General features: G+C 36.3%; 1 protein-coding gene across 15 annotated transcripts in view; it reads left to right on the top strand.

The window, feature by feature from the left end:
- Nucleotides 1–20,714, top strand: part of CDC42BPA (CDC42 binding protein kinase alpha) — a 311,334-nt gene that overhangs the window by 240,642 nt on the left and 49,978 nt on the right. For 12 of the 15 annotated variants that reach the window (XM_027122374.1, XM_027122372.1, XM_027122377.1 and 9 more), the window contains 4 exons: nucleotides 6,098–6,203; nucleotides 6,632–6,780; nucleotides 8,274–8,365; nucleotides 10,732–10,808. In XM_027122374.1, coding sequence (XP_026978175.1) covers nucleotides 6,098–6,203; nucleotides 6,632–6,780; nucleotides 8,274–8,365; nucleotides 10,732–10,808 — 424 coding nt within the window. Of the gene's footprint in view, nucleotides 1–6,097; nucleotides 6,204–6,631; nucleotides 6,781–8,273; nucleotides 8,366–10,731; nucleotides 10,809–11,876; nucleotides 11,925–19,270; nucleotides 19,310–20,714 lie in introns of all 15 variants that reach the window. The other 3 variants (XM_027122371.1, XM_027122378.1, XM_027122370.1) reach the window with 2 other exon arrangements.

The following is a 20,714-nucleotide window of genomic DNA, read 5'->3' as shown; positions in this document are numbered from 1 at the left end:
AAGGTAGGATGTATTTCTATAAACTTCCCTCTTAGAACTGCTGTTGCTGCATCCCATAGGTTTTGGGTCATCGTGTTTTCATTGTCATTTGTTTTTAGATATTTTTTGATTTCCTCTTTGTTTTCTTCAGTGATTCCCTGGTTATTAAGTCATGTATTGTTTAGCCTCTGTGTGTTTGTATTTTTTACAGATTTGTTTCCCTGTAATTGATATCTAGTCTCATAGAATTGTGGTTGGAAAAGATACTTGATATGATTTCAATTTTCTTAAATTTACCAAGGGCTGGTTTCTGACCCAATATATGATCTGTCCTGGAGAATATTCCATGAGCACTTGAGAAGAATGTGTATTCTGTTGTTTTTGGATGGAATGTCCTATAAATATCAATTAAGTCCATCTTGTTAAATGTATCATTTAAAGCTTGTGTTTCCTTATTTATTTTCATTTTGGATGATCTGTCCATTGGTGAAAGTGGGGTGTTTAAGTCCGCTACTATGAATGTGTTACTGTCAATTTCCCCTTTTATGGCTGTTAGTATTTGCCTTATGTATTGAGGTGCTCCTATGTTGGGTGCATAAATATTTACAATTGTTATATCTTCTTCTTGGATTGATCCCTTGATCATTATGTAGTGTCCTTCCTTGTCTCTTGTAGCATTCTTTATTTTAAAGTCTATTTTACCTGATACGAGTATTGCTACTCCAGCTTTCTTTTGATATTCATTTGCATGGAATATCTTTTTCCATCCCCTCACTTTCAGTCTGTATGTGTCCCTAGGTCTGAAGTGGGTCTCTTGTAGACAGCATATATATGGGTCTTGTTTTTGTGTCCATTCATGCAGTCTGTATCTTTTGGATGGAGCATTTAATCCATTTACATTTAAGGTAATTATTGATATGTATGTTCCTATTCCCATTTTCTTAATTGTTTTGGGTTTGTTATTGTGCTTTTCCTTCTCTTCTGTTTCCTGCCTAGAAAAGTTCCTTTAGCATTTGCTGTAAAGCTGGTTTGGCGGTGCTGAATTCTCTTAGCTTTTGCTTGTCTGTAAAGCTTTTAATTTCTCCGTCAAATCTGAATGAGATCCTTGCTGCGTAGAGTAATCTTGGTTGTAGGTTTTTCTCCTGCATCACTTTAAATATGTCCAGCCACTCCCTTCTGCTTCCACAGTTTCTGCTGAAAGATCAGCTGTTAACCTTATGGGGATTCCCTTGTGTGTCATTTGTTGTTTTTCCCTTGCTGCTTTTAATATTCTTTCTGTGTATTTAATTTTTGACAGTTTGATTAATATGTGTCTTGGTGTGTTTCTCCTTGATTTATCCTTTATGGCACTCTCTGTGCTTCCTGGACTTGATTAACTATTTCCTTTCCCATATTAGGGAAGTTTTCAACGATAATCTCTTGAAATATTTTCTCAGTCCCTTTTTTTTTCTCTTCTTCTTCTGGGACCCCTATAATTCAAATGTTGGTGTGTTTAATGTTGTCCCAGAGGTCTCTGAGACTGTCCTCAATTCTTTTCATTCTTTTTTCTTTATTCTGCTCTGCAGTAGTTATTTCCACTATTTTATCTTCCAGGTCACTTACCGTTCTTCTGCCTCAGTTATTCTGCTGTTGATCCCTTCTAGAGTATTTTTAATTTCATTTATTGTGTTGTTCATCACTGTTTTTTTGTTCTTTAGTTCTTCTAGGTCCTTCTTAAACGTTTCTTGTATTTTCTCCATTCTATTTCCAAGATTTTGAATCATCTTTACTATCATTATTCTGAAATCTTTTTCAGGTAGACTGCCTATTTCCTCTTCATTTGTTAGGTCTGGTGGGTTTTTATCTTGCTCCTTCATCTTCTGTGTGTTTTTCTGTCTTCTCATTTTGCTTAACTTACTGTGTTTGGGGTCTCCTTTTGCAGGCTGCAGGTTCATAGTTCCTGTTGTTTTTGGTGTCTGTCCCCAGTGGCTAAGGTTGGTTCCATGGGTTGTGTAGGCTTCCTGGTGGAGGGGACTAGTGCATGTGTTCTGGTGGATGAGGCTGGATCTTGTCTTTCTGGTGGGCAGGTCTATGTCTGGTGGTGTGTTTTGGGGTGTCTGTGGACTTATGATTTTAGGCAGCCTCTCTGCTAATGGATGGGGTTTTGTCCCTGTCTTGATAGTTGTTTGGCATAGGGTGTCCAGCACTGTAGCTTGCTGGTTGTTGAGTGGAGCTGGGCCTTGGCATTGAGATGGAGATCTTTGGGAGATTTTTGCCATTTGATATTACATGGAGCTGGGAGGTCTCTTGTGGACCAGTGTCCTGAATTTGGCTCTCCCACCTGAAAGGCACAGCTTTGACGCCTGGCTGGAGCACCAAGAGCCTGTCTTCCACATGGCTCAGAGTAAAAGGGAGAAAAAAAAAAAAGAAAGAAAGAAGAAGATAAAATAAAATAAAATTAGAGTAAAATAAAATAAAGTTATTAAGAAAAATAATTATTAAAAAAATTTTTAAGGTAGTAAAAAAAAGAAAGAAGGAAAGAAGAGAGCAACCAAACCAAAAAACAAATCCACCAATGATAACAAGTGCTAAAAACTATGCTAAAAAAACAAACAAAAAAAGGACAGACAGAACCCTAGGACAAATGGTAAAAGCAAAGCTATACAGACAAAATCTCACACAGAAGCATACACATACACATTCACAAAAAGAGAAAAAGGGAAAAATATATATATATCGTTGTTCCCAAAGTCCACCTCCTCAGTTTGGGATGATTCGTTGTCTATTCAATTATTCAACAGATGCAGGGTACATCAAGTTGATTTTGGAGATTTAATCTGCTGCTCTTGAGGCTGCTGGGAGAGATTTCCCTTTCTCTTCTTTGTTCGCACAGCTCCCGGGGCTCAGCTTTGGATTTGGCCCCGCCTCTGCGAGTAGGTTGCCTGAGGGCGTCTGTTCTTCTCTCAGACAGAATGGGGTTAAAGGAGCAGCTGATTCGGGGGCTCTGGCTCACTCAGGCCAGGGGGAGGCAGGGGTGCAGAGTGCGGGGCGAGCCTGTGGCGGCAGAGGCCGGTGTGACGTTGCACCAGCCTGAGGCGCGCCGTGCGTTCTCCCAGGGAAGTTGTCCCTGGATCACGGGACCCTGGCAGTGGCGAGCTGCACAGGCTCCTGGGAGAAGAGGTGTGGATAGTGACCTGTGCTTGCACACAGGCTTCTTGGTGGTGGCAGCAGCAACCTTAGCGTCTCATGCCCGTCTCTGGGGTCCGTGCTGTTAGCCGCGGCTCGCGCCCGTCTCTGGAACTCCTTTAAGCAGCTATCTTAATCCCCTCTCCTCGCGCACCGGGAAACAAAGAGGGAAGAAAAAGTCTCTTGCCTCTTGGGCAGGTCCAGACCTTTTCCAGGACTTCTTCCCGGCTAGCTGTGGCGCACTAGCCCCTTCAGGCTGTGTTCACGCCGCCAACCCCAGTCCTCTCCCTGCTCTACGACCGAAGCCTGAGCCTCAGCTCCCAGCCCTGCCCACCCCGGTGGGTGAGCAGACAAGCCGCTTGGGCTGGTGAGTGCCAGTCGGCACCGATCCTCTGTGCGGGAATCTCTCCGCTTTGCCCTCCGCACCCCTGTTGTTGTGCCCTCCTCCGCGGCTCCGAAGCTTCCCCCTCCGCCACCCGCAGTCTCCGCCCACGAAGGGGCTTCTAGTGTGTGGAAACCTTTCCTCCTTCACAGCTCCCTCCCACTAGCGTAGGTCCCGTCCCTATTCTTTTGTTTCTGTTTTTTCTTTTTTCTTTTGCCCTACCCAGGTACGTGGGGAGTTTCTTGCCTTTTGGGAGGTCTGAGGTCTTCTGCAGCGTTCAGTAGGTGTTCTGTAGGAGTTGTTTCACATGTAGATGTATTTCTGATGTATCTGTGGGGAGGAAGGTGATCTCCACGTCTTACTCTTCCGCCATCTTGAAGCTCCTCCTAAAACTGTTTAAAAAATAAAAAAAGTTAAGAGAATGAGTAGTGTAAGCTTAACCAGATGGCCTAGAAGGAAGGGACAAGAGATGGTGTTGGGTTGGGGAAAGTGCGATGTTTTTAAGATTGAAGTTGGAAGTAGACAATGATTATGAAAAGGAATTGTTGTGCAAGACCTATGGCCTAGTGGAACTTAAATGGCATGAGCGTGTAGTGGACCAAGTCTTTTTATTTTTCGTTTTTCATCACCCTTCCCATCAGTAATATTTTGTAGACAAGAAAATAGACATAGGTTTCATCAAAAGTTGAGAATTAGTGGAAGACCACAGTGGTAAGGGGATGTGAATGTATTCAAGATGTAAATAGAAAGCAAAGTTAGAAGGTGTTGTTTTTTATATAATACTTCAAACAACATTATAGCAATTTACATGGAGTTATTTGAGTTCCAAAGTGAATAAAATACACTGGATTTCATAGGTTCCTGGATGTGCAGAAGCCAAGATCTCTGGGCTTTGATAGATACTAAACCAGCACTGGCTGAGGCCTGTTAGCCTGCTTAAATGGTGATATCGTTTTCTTAATTGCTACTCTGTGAGTGTCTTTAGAGGAGAATACAAAATGTCTTTGGAGGAAAAAACAATCTTCCCCCATCTATATTTATTCTTTATGTTATAGATTAGGTGATTAAGTGAAAAGATTGTGGTCACTTGTGGTGTCCAAAGTTAAAGAATTTTAGAAGGTAACAGCATCCCAATACACAAACTTTCTTAATATTTTCTTAAGCCACTTTTCTTTAAAAGGCTGTGAACATATATACATGTATGTAGAGCCTACGAATATGTAGCTATCACTAGAGTAGGCAACTTCTTAACAGTGATTTTATTTGCTCCTTTATTCTTTTGATTGTCCTCCAAAGCACTTTCCCATCTGAGAGAAGAAGGGATCAAACCCCTTTTAAAGGGCCTCTTTAAGATGTAGTTATGGGGGCTTCCCTGGTGGCACAGTGGTTGAGAGTCCGCCTGCTGATGCAGGGGACATAGGTTCGTGCCCCGGTCCGGGAAGATCCCACATGCCACGGAGCGGCTGGGCCCGTGAGCCATGGCCGCTGAGCCTACGCGTCTGGAGCCTGTGCTCTGCAACGGGACAGGCCACAACAGTGAGAGGCCCGTGTACCGCAAAAAAAAAAAAAAAAAAAGAGATGTAGATATAGAGTGATATGTAGGTAGACAGATGAATTTAACTCCTCAGGAGTTTAAATTGTAACAGATGCTGAATCAAGCCTCAAGATTTAAACTTGTCTGCTGTATGCATCACAGATACGTATTGATTTACCTGAAATATACTTTCCTCATGGCTATTCAGTGACCTGAATTTTATTGAGTATAATTTGAAAACATTTCTCTCTAAAATCATATAATTACATCAGCAAGATAGCCTTAAAATAGTAGATAGAAACTGAGTTTCGGGAATTCCCGGGCTGTCCAGTGTTTAGGACTCCACGCTTCCACTGCTTCCACTGCTGGGGGCCCTGGTTTGATCCCTGGTCTGGGAACTAAGATCCCGGGCGCGGCCGGGGCAGGGCTTGGTGGGGGGTGGTTGTAGAAACTGAGTTTCAGTAGACGTTAATCTTTTCTCTTTGTTATATCATTGACCATTTTAGAAAACAAAAGAGCTTTATTACAACACAGAATTTTTGTTTTTTACAAAATATTCTACTTTAAACTTTCTAAATTTAGTGTACTTCGGTTTTAAGAAGGGTGTGTTGTGTTTTCATAAGATAAAAAATGGAATCTAATTAATAAGAAATCTTAATATTCTTTAGAAATCATGTGAGTGTATGTGTGTGTGTGTGTGTGTGTGTATGTTTAATTAATACTCTTAGATTAAAAGAGTATTAATTCCGTGGCTCAAGGGTGAAGTTTTACTGATTTATCAGATATGTATAACTTGGACCTTTCTAAACGTGGCCACCTTTATCTGTAAATAACTGAACAGTTCAGTAAACCATTTCCCACTTGTTGACAGATAGTAGTACTGTGGTAGACCTTTAAAAGAAGATATTAAGAACATCTTTAAATTTCTGTCACTTTTCACTTGTTTCTTTATGATGCTTTAAAGTAATATATATCTCACTGAAGTTTTCTGTTTTACTTTGGTACTTGATCTATGTCTTTATTTGCATGTATTCTAGGGTCAGTGATGAAAAGGATGCACGAGGATATCTTCAGGCCTTAGCTTCTAAAATGACTGAAGAATTGGAAGCTTTAAGAAACTCCAGCTTGGGTACCCGAGCAACAGTAAGCTCTGCCATTTAGCAAGCAGGCTTGTTATATTAGTCGGTGGGAAGGCTCAGCAAACACTGTAATAAATCTGAGTACTTACCTCAGTTTGTCTAGGCTTTGCCTACTGTAAAGATTTTCATGAGAAATCATTCAACATTTTTCCAGTTTAGGAAGTTATAATACATAGCTGCTTAACTATAATTTGTGTGGCTAGCCATTAATGGTAATAACCATAAAAAATAAATGCATTTATAATGTGAGTCTACAGTTTTTCTGAATTTAATGAAAAATAATATATTTTCACAAGTAATAGTTCTTTTAAATTCTTTACTTAGGGAAAGATGGTTCTTTTAAGTAGTTTCCAAATTCACTTATATTACTAAACTTAAAATGTTAAAGATAAAATCGAATGGAGCTAAAAACGCAGTCATATTATTTCATAGGATATGCCCTGGAAAATGCGTCGTTTCGCAAAACTGGATATGTCAGCTAGACTGGAGTTGCAGTCAGCTCTGGATGCAGAAATAAGAGCTAAGCAGGCCATCCAAGAAGAGCTGAATAAAGTTAAAGCATCTAACATCATAACAGAATGGTAAGACTGAATAATATAGTCCCACTAGAGTGATTTCTAATTTGGTCCAAAAGTTTCTGGAGAGAAGTTACATGTTTAGTTTCCTACCTGTCTATACCTTTTTTTTTTAAGTGATGACCAGAAAAAAACTATGAATATTTGAAAATGAATTGATGATTTTAGGCCTTGTGTGCAGTGATGCAATTTTAATACAGCTTTGTTTCTGACTTGTCCTTAAAGTGGAATTAATAGTACTAATTAATATTCTGTTATTTGCTTTTCCCCTTATTTGTAAAATTCACTCTCAAATTTTATTCTATTAAATCCAAAATAATCTTTTGTTCAAGAATATCACATTAGTATAAAATTGCATCATAGAGTCAGAACAAACTTATAGTCATATGAAAATTCTGGCCTCTACCATAGGTTTTTTTACAAATGAAGTTTCAAGTGATGGTAAATTTCATAAAGGTAGAATATACTTAAATTATCCTTTCTTTCATGTTATGTATTAAAAAAAGTGTATCCCCCACAGGTCCAGGACAGTTAGCTAATGAATACATTCCCTCCATTCTTATCACAACAGTAGAATAAATCATACTCTGAATAAATAAATGATAAAAGGAAACTCGTAATTGGATTGGTTCAAGAATAAGTTATAGAGGAATAAGGTGATATAGAGGAATAAGGTGATATAGAGGAACAGTAGAAAGTTCATGTTACAAATCAAAATGTAAATAGAAAAATCCATTTGGTGCTCAGAATACCAAATGTTGCAAAGGCATTCAGCATGAAAAGAAATATAGTCCCATAAATTCGGTTTTTAATGGTATGAAGCACCCCAGTTGAATTATAAACTCTTGCTATGAATTATCTAATCATAAATAAAGTATGTTTTACTGAAATGTGCTAGTGTAACATTGAAAAAGGAAAAAAACTGTTTTTCGAGAATATGAATTGATCCCAACATAAAGTCCTGCTAAATGTCATTCTCTGTATTGTAATTTGGAATAAGTGTGATCTTTCTGCTTATGCTTAGGACATATAAATTTACACATTTGTTCATAAATCAGGAATGTGAGTCAAACTGAAAATTACAAGTTTAGTCACTTTCATGGTTCTCTATGAAAGAAGTCTAACAATTCTAAAATTAACCTTTGATTTTATGACATTTTTTAATTTAATAATGTAGCTCAGAGCCAGCAACTTTTCTATAAAAGGAAAGATAATAAATACTTTGGGGCTTGTAAGCCATATAGCTTCTGTCTGCTCAGCTCTGCTGTTGAGTACAAAAGCAGCCATAGACAGCATATAAATGAATGAGCCTGACTGTGTTCCAGTAAATCTTTATTTACGCAAGCGTAGATGACAGGCTAGATTTGTCCTTCCTGTAGTAGTTTTCAGTTCCCTACATTATCATGACTGGCATTTAAACCAATTAACTTCAACTACATACATGATGGCTCACTAACCAACAATATAAATAATGACATTTTTCCTTTTTTTCCCTTAAGTAAACTAAAAGATTCAGAGAAGAAGAACTTGGAACTGCTATCAGAAATTGAACAACTGATAAAGGACACTGAAGAGCTTAGATCTGAAAAGGGTATGGGAATGTGTTTTGCATCAACCAGGACTTAATATTCTGTTATGAATACATTTTATTATACAAGAATCAGCCTACTGTGTAGGCAGGAGAATTGTTCACATACACAATTCTGGCACTCATTTATAGATGTATGTGTGTATGGTGCATGTGCACGCGCGCGCACACACACACACACACACACACACGCACATATTTGGTAGACAAGTCTCCTGAGTCATTTTGTTTTACTTGATACGCATTGTTTAAAGATTTCTTAACAGAAAACTCACTGTGCCATAAATTTGACTGTTTTTTCAGGACCATGGACTATATCATGAAGAATATTTTTGTGATTGGAAAAATTTGTTTTTATCATATACTTTATACTATTCTCAAACATTATAGGGGATTCACTCTCAGGGTAGTTGATGAAATAATGTATGAAATAACTAAAGATTAACCTAATCCAGTGTTAGAAAGACAACTCAGTGACAAAGAATTATTTGGGCATTTCGGTGTCTTCTTCCATGTTTGATACTCAAAGTGCTTGCCCTGTGGGATTTTCCAGGATTTATTCCCATTTTCTTGAAAACATTACTTGAGCATTTTTTCATTAATGTAAAAAGTAACTCAGAGTGCTTGGTAGCTTTATTACATGAACTTCAACGTTCTTTCCATAACATGGGCATTAAGAATGTGAAGATTTAATTTTTTAAAATTCAGAATGTTATTATCTTAATGAAAGGATCTCTTATATATAGTTGTTAAAAATTCATTTTCCTGACAGTATTCCTGACTGAATACTGAACTAGTTAATAGGCTCTATGTTGTACTTATGTGCTGCCTTATCATTTCCCAGTCCTGTGACACACAGTGACGTAAAGCTGGTTGGGTCTCCGCATCTGCTTTTAAAATTGTGGCGGAAAGAGGGTAATCACACAAAGGAGTTAACATGAAAAAGCCATTAAAAGTAGTAGATAAATTTTTGTTGATTGAATTTCCTAGTGAACAAGAAGGAAGGAAGGAACCCAGAAAAAGTGAATTAGGAACTCAGATTAGGAGTAAAAACCATCATGCTAAAATGAGAATCAAGCTTAATTTTCATGTATGAAGAGTGGAAGGAGCTGCGTTATTTAGTGAGTAGAGGAAAAAAAATATATCAGACATGGAGGACCTGTGGCCCTAAAGGCAATTTGTATAGAAAAGAGACCAGTGAAGAGTGTGACTTACTATAACACACCAGTTGGCATTGATTGCATCATTTTAAAGTAGATCTAAACTTGCGAAAGAAGAAATCGTTTATCACATTGCAGGCTAACCTATGGCTATGGTTTTATATTTGGATTTTGAGCCTTGCAGAATAATAAAATTTCACTATATGTTGTAACATAATAGTCTACTTAACTAATACAATGTAATGTTTATATAATGAGGGCAAGGATTTTGTTTTCCTGCTTTATTTACTATTATATATCCAGTATCTAGACAGGGTTTGGCAAATAAAAGGCTCTCAATAAATATTCATTGATGGAATGAATTTCTGAACATACTGCCTTATCTGGCAACTATGGTATATTATTAGAGAGTAATTCAAAAAAACATAATTTGATATCAGTTGATATCAGTTCCTGAAAAGCTATGGAGATCAAAAATGTATATTGGTTGTTTCTCCTTTTCCTCCCTAGTATTTATCATTATGTGTATTTTAAGAATTAATTTGGAAATCATGTATTTAAAGTTAATACCATAGCCAAGAGGTATGAGTGAATTTTTTTTAATTTGCCTGAGAAAAGCTAGGGTTTGGAGTCCTCATTCGCCAACCCTAGTTTTTCTCAGACAAAATTTTTTAATTTCATGCAATTTTTGTCAATAAAACAGTAAATGAAATCAGATTGAGGCCTTAGCAAAAGTTTTTTCATAATTAAATAAGTTTGTTGTATCACTGCATTTTTAAATAAAAGATTATTTATATTAATATATACTATGTGCTTGATGAGAGTATTTCAAAAAGGAAACCTTGTTTGGTGATAAATTACCTTAGAAAAATCAGACGTAACCAGGGTCCTATTTTAAAATTTTTCTCAAGTGTACCAAAAGATTTAATGTGCTTCTTACAGTGTACTGTGTAGGAAAAGAAATTCAGGAACTCAAATAAGTCAAGAAACAAGTATTTCATGGAGTCTGATGTAATTTAACTATTGAGTGATATTCCAAGAAACGTTAATGTATTTTAGTTTTTTAAGTATGTGGAGTTAATGATATTAATTGGTTTTAAAATACAGTAGTTTGTGAGCAGCTTTTTAATAGATTCAGACAGGAAAGGTTATCCGTGAAAATTAGTTTTAATTGTTCTAGTTTTAAAAAAAGTTGCTGCTGTCTTCTAGGTATAGAGCACCAAGACTCACAGCATTCTTTCTTGGCATTTTTGAATACGCCTACCGATGCTCTGGATCAATTTGAAGTAAGTATTAAACTTTTCATGTATCCTCTGCAGTCAATTTAAAATTTACTTTGTGATTTAAAATTTATTTGCAATAAAACCTTTATTGCATCCCATATAAGAGGGCCTAGAATCTTATATAAACAAAAATGTATTAGGAAAGGAATATGTTCTGCAATGTTATGGAAACTTTAATCATAAACTTTTCTGTGTTTAAGAAAAATCTAAGAAAGATCTAAATAAGAGGGTCGTTGATAAGATTTAAAAGAAATTTCATCTTTTTCCCTGAGGAACAGTAAGTGCAGAACAAATCCTGACTTTAAATAATTTTGACACTTCTCTTTTTTCTCCAAAGCATAGAGCCATAGTAAAAAACAAGTGAAAATTTCAGAGCTCACAATAGGGCAGTGCTGGTTCTAGTTCCAAATCAATTCAGTTTTTTAGAAGTATACCAAAAGAATGCTTTTTGTTAAAAGTATTACATAGACTTTATTTGGCACACTCCATTATAATGAAATAGTGATTATATGACTCTGTCATTCTTTGGTACTTAAATTCTTTGCTAGAAAAAAAAATTAAGATATGAAGTATATTTTTATGTCAGAAAACTTAAGTTAGTGATTATATCTTAATCAACAAATAATCGTATGTCTTTGTGCAAGGCACTGTTCTAGGTGCTGGAGATACAGTAGTGACCAAATCGACAAAGTCCTGCCCCTCAAGAAGCTTACATTCTAGCAGGAACGATTAGAGGCAGAGATTCTGTTGCTTACTTTTAGTTGTTACCTTCTGGAGTGCTTCCATTTAATTTGATTATTAATGAGCTTCAGCTTAATACATTTTGAGCACAGTATATGAATTGTATTTCATTCTTTTGGGAAAGGAAAACCGAATCACTCTTTAAAAAGTAATTAATGAATTTCTACGTTTCTTGAGAAACAATGACAGTGACTGCTTTTCTCATTTATTTATTTGAATTAATGTCATTTGCCTTTCAATTGTTTTACAAAATTTTTGATTTATTATTTGTTCTTATTAAATTGCTTCATCCATTTTTTCTATTTTTTTATTGCTGTATTCGTTAAATAGGATTCCTTTTCTTCTTCCTCATCTTCACTGATTGATTTTTTGGATGACGTAAGTCTTTGATTTTCAAACCAATGCATCCTTCAGTAAAAGAGATCAGTGAATTGATATGAAGAATTTACGTAGTAATGCAGTCAGTTTTAGAAATATCACACTTGATAATTTGTGACCCAAAATGTGCTTCTTTCTTACTTTAAATACAATGAAGAGTTATCATTATTAAATATAATAAAGTAAACATGTACTTTTAAAAATGTGTTGTCCATCAGAGAATCTCTATAGTTCCAATCTTTGCAACAATTCTGAAGACTGGAATGCGTATTTGATTATCGTCACTATAGATATATAGATATAAATAATTGCTCATTTTTGTTTTTAATGGCAATTTCTATTTCACATTCCCCTTTTCTTTTCAGCACTTTACTATTTAGTTTATATGTTAGTTAAAAGTAAACCTCTGGTGGTAGAATCAGAACAAGTGACACGTTTTATTAACTCTTCCAGTAGGTTTTATCATGACACAATAATTGAGTACAGATCAATTTTTAATGCTGACAGAATTTCTCTTCTAATGTAAAAAATGATTTTTGTTAATATATGCACTATATTCACTATAAATTGACTGCATTATCATTTTCTCTCTTAAATTAATTGTATAGATTTATTAATTTAGAAGTTCCTAATGTATAGTGTTCCTCTCTTTACAGAAATACCTGACATATACATTCTCTCTAATCCACATTAAATGGCACAATAATTCTTGTTGTAAAGCATTGTATTATCCTGTTGAACATTCTATCTTTACAGAAATTTGGAAATAAAATGGGTTCAAATGCAAATATTGTGCATATAACTATTTTTAAACCAGGGGAAATTCTTTAAATGTTTTATTTTTGTGTTTTGTTAACTATAATTCTTATATTGAGGAGAGTATTAAGCATAATTTTCTACTAAAGAAAACTCCTGATCTATATTTTTAAGTGATTTTTTATTTCTTTGAAATATTTATACCAAAGTGTGCACCTTTCCATTCTAAATGGAAACTATTTTTTCTTGAGACAAATAATTAAACTAGCTAATTCTGCAGTGTGATAAAAAGAGAACTCTTGATGTACAATAATATTTGATGTTATAATCTGATGTATATTTTACTATTCTAAAATACTCAGTATGGTATTTCCATACAGATAACATTCACTTTAAAAAGAATGGGAAGGAAGTTTGAACAAATATTTTAGTTGTCCTTTCTCCTAGAAGACCATTTTCATTTTTCTTTCTAATAAACTCTTCTCCACATCCCTTTTTCTCCCACAAAAATCTCTGAATGTACAACACAGGAGTAGTATGTATTTTGGTAAATAGGTTAGCTCTTCTCAGCAGAAGCACATCTCAGCCCACTCCTATCTCATCTCTGCTCTCATATGCTGTCTTCTGCCACCACCCAGCTATAGTGTCTGTTTCCCACTTTTACTTTTCCTCTAGAAGTACCCTTTCTTACCCTTCACCCACTATTACCCAGTATAGATACAGTTCAGACATACGTGTAAATTGTAAAGTAGTACAAAGGAACTCCTATTATAAAGTAAACCAGAACTAAGTTCACAGAGGCTGCTGGATCTTTATGATTCAGGCTCAATTTCACTTAAGTACTTCCTTAGCTCTTCACCACTCAGCCTTCCGCTTACCACCAATGTGCATCATTATACTTTCCTCCTGTTGAATCACGTTACCACTGGAAATGATTTTTACGTGTCAGGGCAAAGGCCAGCAGTAACCTCCCATTTAAAAAAATATTTTGTATTCTTAATTCATATTTTATGGCATAAACCTCTTATTTCTCTTCATAGTTTGTAACTGGGACCACCCTTCCCAGCATCATCATCCGTTTCACCCTCAAAGTCATAATAGAATGTTATTTTGAATAATGGTATTCAATCTTTGGCATGCTTGGGTTCAGCATCCAAGATACGTAGCATAAAACTCAAGTTCTGTAGCTTCCTTTCTCTTAGGCATGTGGATTCTTAAGGATTAAAATAAATCTTGATTGTTCTTTGTGCCCAAACTAGTTACGTTGTTGTGCATGATGTTTAAAATATGTGACTGTGCTCTATACTAAGTAGACTCTATCTCTTAACTAATCCATAGGACACATCCTCTGCTCATTCTTTTCGGTTTTCAATCTCATCGCTATAGAAAAGAAAAAGATTATGTTGAAGACCTAAAATTGAATTGCAGTGAAATTTGTAGGTATAGGAGGGAATAAGGTTAGTTTTAAGCAGAATTGCACAAATGAAGTTTTCTTTTGTGCCCACACATCACTGACCTTCTCCATCTGCCCCCAGTAACCTAGTGCCCTCATACTGCCCTCAGATTCTCCAGAGCTTTATCACCAGTGCCGCCCCTCTCCCAAAATTACCTTCTAGTTTTTTCCTTAACCCTCCCACACAGGCCTATTAAAACTATAATTCTTTTACTTAAATAGTACACCTAATCACTCTCCTACCTCTGAGTTTTCCTCACTATGTTTTGCCTGTTATTCAAAATTCAGATGAATGCTAGGATTTGGGGCAATATGGGAAGACGTTCGGAACAAGATGCTTTCCTTTTAAGATACGCTGTTTAGACAACTCTTGACAGAAGAGAAAGAGTATATGTAACACCAGTCCCTCCTTCCCTCTGACTCAGGCACAGCAGAATACATTCTCAACATTCTGCTTCTGTAACTCAGCGTTTGCAGTTCCACATGTAGAATAATAGACTTTTCAAGGAGAAGAGAACCTTAGAAGATCTTTAGTCCAGTGGTTTTAGTAATTATTTACCACAGCACTCCCACTAGTAGATAGGTTACTCTCCCATTAGTGAGAGTGACATTTTAGGATTCTCAGTCTTTGGAGTAATAGGGAAGTGTTGACAAAAGGGTTACGTGGCATTCTTTAGGGCAGATAAAAGGGGGTGGGGGCTGAGTTAATTTTGAAAGAAACTGAGACCATTTTGCTTAGTGGTCCCTTGGGTAAGGCACTCCCATATGAGTTACTGAGATAGCAGTTGAACAGATACCAGGATCCTTTCTGCTGTGGAAATGATTTCCTCTTTTACCCTTATCTTTCTTCTCAACCCCACGTGCCCAATCCTAGACTGCCTGTGATACTGCATATTAGGCCCAGCGTCATCCTGCAGGTTACAGACGGGGGGAGCAAATGGAGCTCAGCAGCTTAAGTTTTCTCTCATCTGTTCCCTTCATTCCCATGGTAGCAGATCCAGGGATCATCAGACTAAGCTTACAGGAACTTCCCATTCTGTTGAGTTCATTTTCTCCTTCTCAAGTGAACCCCCAAAATGCTTGACTATATTCAAGGAATACTAGTTATAGTTATATAACTGAATGAGTTGCTGTTTATATTTGATAAATATATTGTCATATATATGAAACACATGCTAGGTAAGTTTTGAGTTTTATTAAATTACAGTTCTGTACTCTGTTCATTTAGCCTGAGTTCACGAAAATGGAATTTGCCCATTTATCTGGCAAATGCGAACGTGTCAGCTTGCTTTTTGGAGGTTGTCTTACTCTAGTGAACTGAGGAAAAGAGTAAATCAAGGAGTTAAAGCTCTAGAGTATAAAGGTCAGACGTAAAGGAATAGAGATCGTACCTTTAGTCCGACTGTCCAGTACTCCTAATGTCGTGTTCTTTTCTTGCATTCTGGCATATCAAGAGGAGAGTAGCCTGGGCGTATTGGCAAGCTGAGTTCTACTCTTGGTTTTGGCCTCATATAGAAGCTTACTAAGATGTCCCAAAATATTTAATTTCAGTCCTGGCTCCTAGGTTCCTTCATTTATGTCTTGCCTTTAACATTGTTCTCCCTCCTAGGTTCTTCCATATTCTGTCATAACCAATCACAGAAATCGGGGCTTGGCAGCATAGGTTTAGCTGTATCTGGGAAAAGTTGATCACACGGGAGAATCAATGGAAGACAAATTTCTAAAACATGCATTGTAAAGAGTTCTTAATCCTACGACCAAAGCTAGGCCTAGATCCTTCTGAGAAATTATGACATTTCTATAATTTCCTCCCTTAATACTTGTTTTTTAAAACTTCCACATGTTAAGCACAACCTGACTTGAAACTCTTACACTTCAGAAGATTGGCATATGCAATTCTTCTCTAATTTAGGTAGTATGTTATATGGTATGTTATATATCATATATTATATCAATAATATATTTGGGTAACTAGAGGAAAGAACCATGACTACATAGTCTTTTACCTCTTTGGTATTTTATTAAATAAGACCTCTGGAATGCATTAACTGAACCTTAAAATCTGTTAGCCAAATTCTGTGTCCACAAGATAAATTGCTTCTTTTGGTTTATGCTTACCGTGCTTACCTTCCATAATCAGCCTTAAAGTTCTGGTGGGAATTTATAGACCTAGATATAAAAAGGTATATGAAAAAAAAATTAAGACAAAAAGTTATATGATTGCATATTAAGAAAATGTACTGGTTTCCAGTGCTTGCTATGAGATCAGTTTCAGTGTTTATAGAAAACCGTGGTATGTGTGGGTATGTATAAGAGTGTGTGTGTTTTCCTCTAATTACACCATCAGGAAAGTGTAATTTGCTCTTTTCTATTGAAAATATAAAAATGGTCTGATTTCTAGGTAGCCACCTGGAGAAGAACATTACTGCAATGGTGATTTAGTATCACTCTTAGCTTAGTGATACTAAATGCCAGCTTAGAAAACTTGTTGTCCTTCCTATGCAAAGAGAGTTTTGAGAGACATTCTGACTTGTTTTTGGTATAGTGGAAATATAGTTTATTTTGAGCTATTCATGCTCTTTCTCATGGTTTTAACATACTCTAGACTTTAGGAGTATGGATAGCCAACAACTAAGGGTTTCTCTGTGTTTTACCACTTTTTACATGTGTGGTACTCTGCTGTGCACAGTGGTAGATGCTAAGATAAATCAGACTTAGAAGTAGACCTCAAAATGCTTATCTTATTATTAGAAAAAAATACACAGTTAATGTATTATGTGAAGTAGAAAATGGTAAATGCCATAAGAAATATCTAGGTTAAATATTGTAGAATTTCAGAAGGATTCATTCAATATTTACGAAGAATTTTAAAATTTACAAGCTTTATGCTAAGCATAATACAGTATTTCCAGCCCTTAAGGATCTGAGTCTGATGGAAAAGACAAACATCTAAATAATTACAACACCAATGGGAGAAGTACAATAATAAAAGATGCGGACTGCATATCATGGGAATATAAAGGAGATATTATGGAGCTTAGATTTAATCGGTCCTATATGTAATAATTATTAAAAGCCTTAACAGAGGAGAAGGGTGACAAGTTAAGTTTGAGGTGCCTGAGGGACATCCATGTGGAAATGTCCAGCAGATAGTTTTCTAGATGAGTCAGAAGGTTAAGGAAAAGGAGTGAACTAGCAGTAGAAATTTGGGAATGATCAACATAGTTGAAAGTAGATTGAGATCTCCCAGGGAGAGATTGTAGCAAGAGAAAAGTAGTAAGTCAGAACAGAGACCTGGGGTCTCTCACATTGAGAAGGTTGTGGAGGCATAGGACTCCACGTAAGAGAAGGAGGGGCAGTGGTCACAGGGGATGACTCAGCAAAGTGTCGTTTCACGAAAACTAAGGGAGTACAGAGTTTTAAGAGGTCAGCAGCCTCAGGTACAGCCGGAGGTATCTGGTACTGTAAGACATACAGGAGATACTGATCCTATCAGCATTTCATTAGGGCGATCAAAGCAGAAGCCAAATTGTACAGTACTGAGAAGTGAATTGAGAGGCTAGGCAGTAGAGACAGTGATAGTATACCATTTTGAGAAGTCTGACTGAGAAGGTTTGAATCCTAGCTCTACCACTTACCAGTTTTGTGACCTGTTGCAAGTTAATCTGTTTTCTTCATGTTTAAAACTGGGATCATAATACCTACCTTATATTAATCCTTCTATGAGGATTAAAAAAGTTAATATATGCAAAGTACTTTGAAAAGTATGTGTATATATTTTACCCATGATAAAGATTAGCTATTATCATTATTAAGGAAGAGAAGGGAGAGATTAAATGTTAGAGGAAGGGTTGAGGGTTGAGTTATTTAATGTTTGCTTGTTTGGTTTGGGGGAGTGTGGAGGGAGACAGATACTTCCTATTAATCACTGAAGGAATATAACCAGGTTTGAACCTGAGACTTTAGCCTCCACCATAACGGAAGACTCACTGGACTAAGAAGAACCTGTTGAGAAATCTGCAGACTTTCTAATCCTGGTTTGCTTATTAACTCTTTGGGACACAGTGTTTAAGTCACCTTCCATCCCAGTTTCCTACAGAAAGAAATAATAGTTCCTGTGTACGAATCTTGTCAGAGCTATTGTACAAGTAAAACTGATCATCTTGGGTGATGTTTCTTATCCTTGAGGTTTTCTCTGAAATCTTCTGTAACTCCTATAGACTCAGGTTATAAATTCCCTCCTCTAGGTCCCCATAAAAATCTTGTGCATCCCTCCTCCAGGTTCCCATACAGACTTCGTACATGCCCTTATTATAGCATTTGTCACATTGTTGATGGCATGATGTCTCCCCCACCAGTCTGTGAATTGCCATACCCTCTTTATCTTTTAAGTACCTGTCATATTGTAAACACTCAGTAAATGTCAGGTTCAACTGAACATAGGAAATTGCCTGAGTAGAGATGGTATATATTTGTGAAACTCTATTACTTGAGCATCACAAATTTCAAAAACTTGAAAAATATTTCTATATAATTACTCATTGTTACTTTTTCTGAATTACTTAATTCTTTAATGTCAGAAAGGTGAAGGTCCCTCTTTTGATTAAGCCTAATGCCTAGTGAGGATGGACAATATTGTTGAAGTAACTTTTTGTTTTAATTGAATATCAGTAGTTCTGCAGGCCTAATTTAGCTCTTATCATTGAAAAGAGTCATCTTTGAAAAGAGCAAGAATTTGGTAGATAAATGTCTGAAGCAAGACTAGTTAATTAAATATTTTGTTACATGCTTACTAGCACTAAATCAGAGTTATTTAGACCTTTCTGTGCTCCCATTTCAAGTTGCCACTACAAACTTTTCCAGACAAGAAACTGGCCATAGCTTGATGGAGCATTATTTGGTGGGTGACTGTGCAAGGTCCAATGAGAACTTTATTACCACTCTTAGACCTAGCCTGAGGAACTGTTTCTTTACTCTCCTGTCTTCCAGTTTTTCCTGAAAATACATGTACTTTCAACCTATCAAAAATATGTCTTTATATGTATGTTTATATACTTTGTCTGTTAATACAGTATTAGTCATTGAGAGTCATGTGTGTAAATATTTGTAACGTAGTATTCTCCTTTCTTTGTTGAAGCGCTCTCCATCCTGTACTCCAGCTAGCAAAGGCAGACGTGTAAGAGACTATTGCACTTGTGTGCCCAACCCGATGCCCTCTACCCCTATCTCTTATCCTTTTTGCCTGTGGTTGCAGTACATGCTGATGTTTTTGTGGTGTATTATTACATTTATTGCATGCTTTGTGCTGCTGCTCCTGCTATTGCTACTCTGCTTTTCTGTACTTTTTTTTTTTTTCTTTTTTGGCTTTGGCCGCAAAGCTTTAGGAATGTTCATATAAATTTCTGTAACCAAACTACTAAAATTATAAGGTATCTTTTTTATTTTGATTGGGTAAAAGAGTGATCCTAAAGTATGCTTTCTAAATTGGTCACATACAAAGTAAATGAGTTTCTAAGTAATCTGATGTTAGCAATTATGTGGAGATTCTTAGAAATTTTAATTACGTAGAAAGAAAACTTGATAAGTCATATTATGCAAAATTCAAAAAAGATTTGGGATAAGGTATAGATCTCACTGATTATAATTTTATGTAAATCAGTTCTGGAGAAACCTTTGATAGATTTTTTTAATGTAGCTCTAAGTTATATTCCCAAATATCTTGTATTTAGAGTTTTGAGGCAATGATGTTGGTAATAAATCATTTATATTCTAAGATATTTCCAAGATTTAAAAAAAATTTTAGCATTCTTTATACATGTATTGATAACAAGCTATAAACATCTTCCTATGCTAAGGCTAGTTCAGTGTTTCTCAATCTGAAATGGGCCAGACACTACCTCTCTACCTCTATCCTGCAAGATTCTGATGTGCCCAGAGTGGGGAATCTGTTTGCGAAAAGGTCTCAAATTTTTGTAAAGCAGCCTCCACCCGAACACCCATATACACACATTCAAACTCACTAGTTGAGAAGCTAGCTGACACCGTTTGCTCTGGTATTTATATGCAATGTAAATAACACCATTAAAAAGGAAAATCTGTGATAGACGCAAATTTAAAGTTTCTACTTGCCGGCTTCATGATCATTGGTATTGATCAACACCTTAAATCCAGAATTTCAGACTGGGAAAGTTCTAAATCAGGGAATTATCTGGTTTGTGGAAGGCGTGGTAAGCAACAGAGTGACCCACTGCTTCCTGTACTCTTATCTTTCTGGTGTGATGGAGGGTTGATTGTAAAATGAACACGATTAACCCGAATATAGCACATGTTTTCAAACTACTGTTTAACAGTGAATAAGCGGTTTCAGGTACCAGTGGTATGGCCAGTAGAACTTCGACTTCAACTGATATCTCATTAATTAATGAAGTTTATGAAAAGATTTCTGGTCGACTGACTTATTGATTATTTTGACATTTGTAGAGAGTTAAAACCATTGGGTATTTGGATTTATCCGATCTGAATATATGTTCATTGGTATCATATAACCTCTAGAAGGGAAGACCAAGATGTTGTGTGCCTGG

The sequence above is a fragment of the Aethalodelphis obliquidens genome, unplaced genomic scaffold, assembly GCF_003676395.1.
Source record: "Aethalodelphis obliquidens isolate GAN/ISIS:26980383/991018 unplaced genomic scaffold, ASM367639v1 scaffold24, whole genome shotgun sequence".
NCBI classification, from domain to species: Eukaryota; Metazoa; Chordata; class Mammalia; order Artiodactyla; family Delphinidae; genus Aethalodelphis; species Aethalodelphis obliquidens.
The sequence above is the reverse complement of the archived record's forward strand: the minus strand, read 5'-3'. Positions and strand labels throughout refer to the sequence as shown.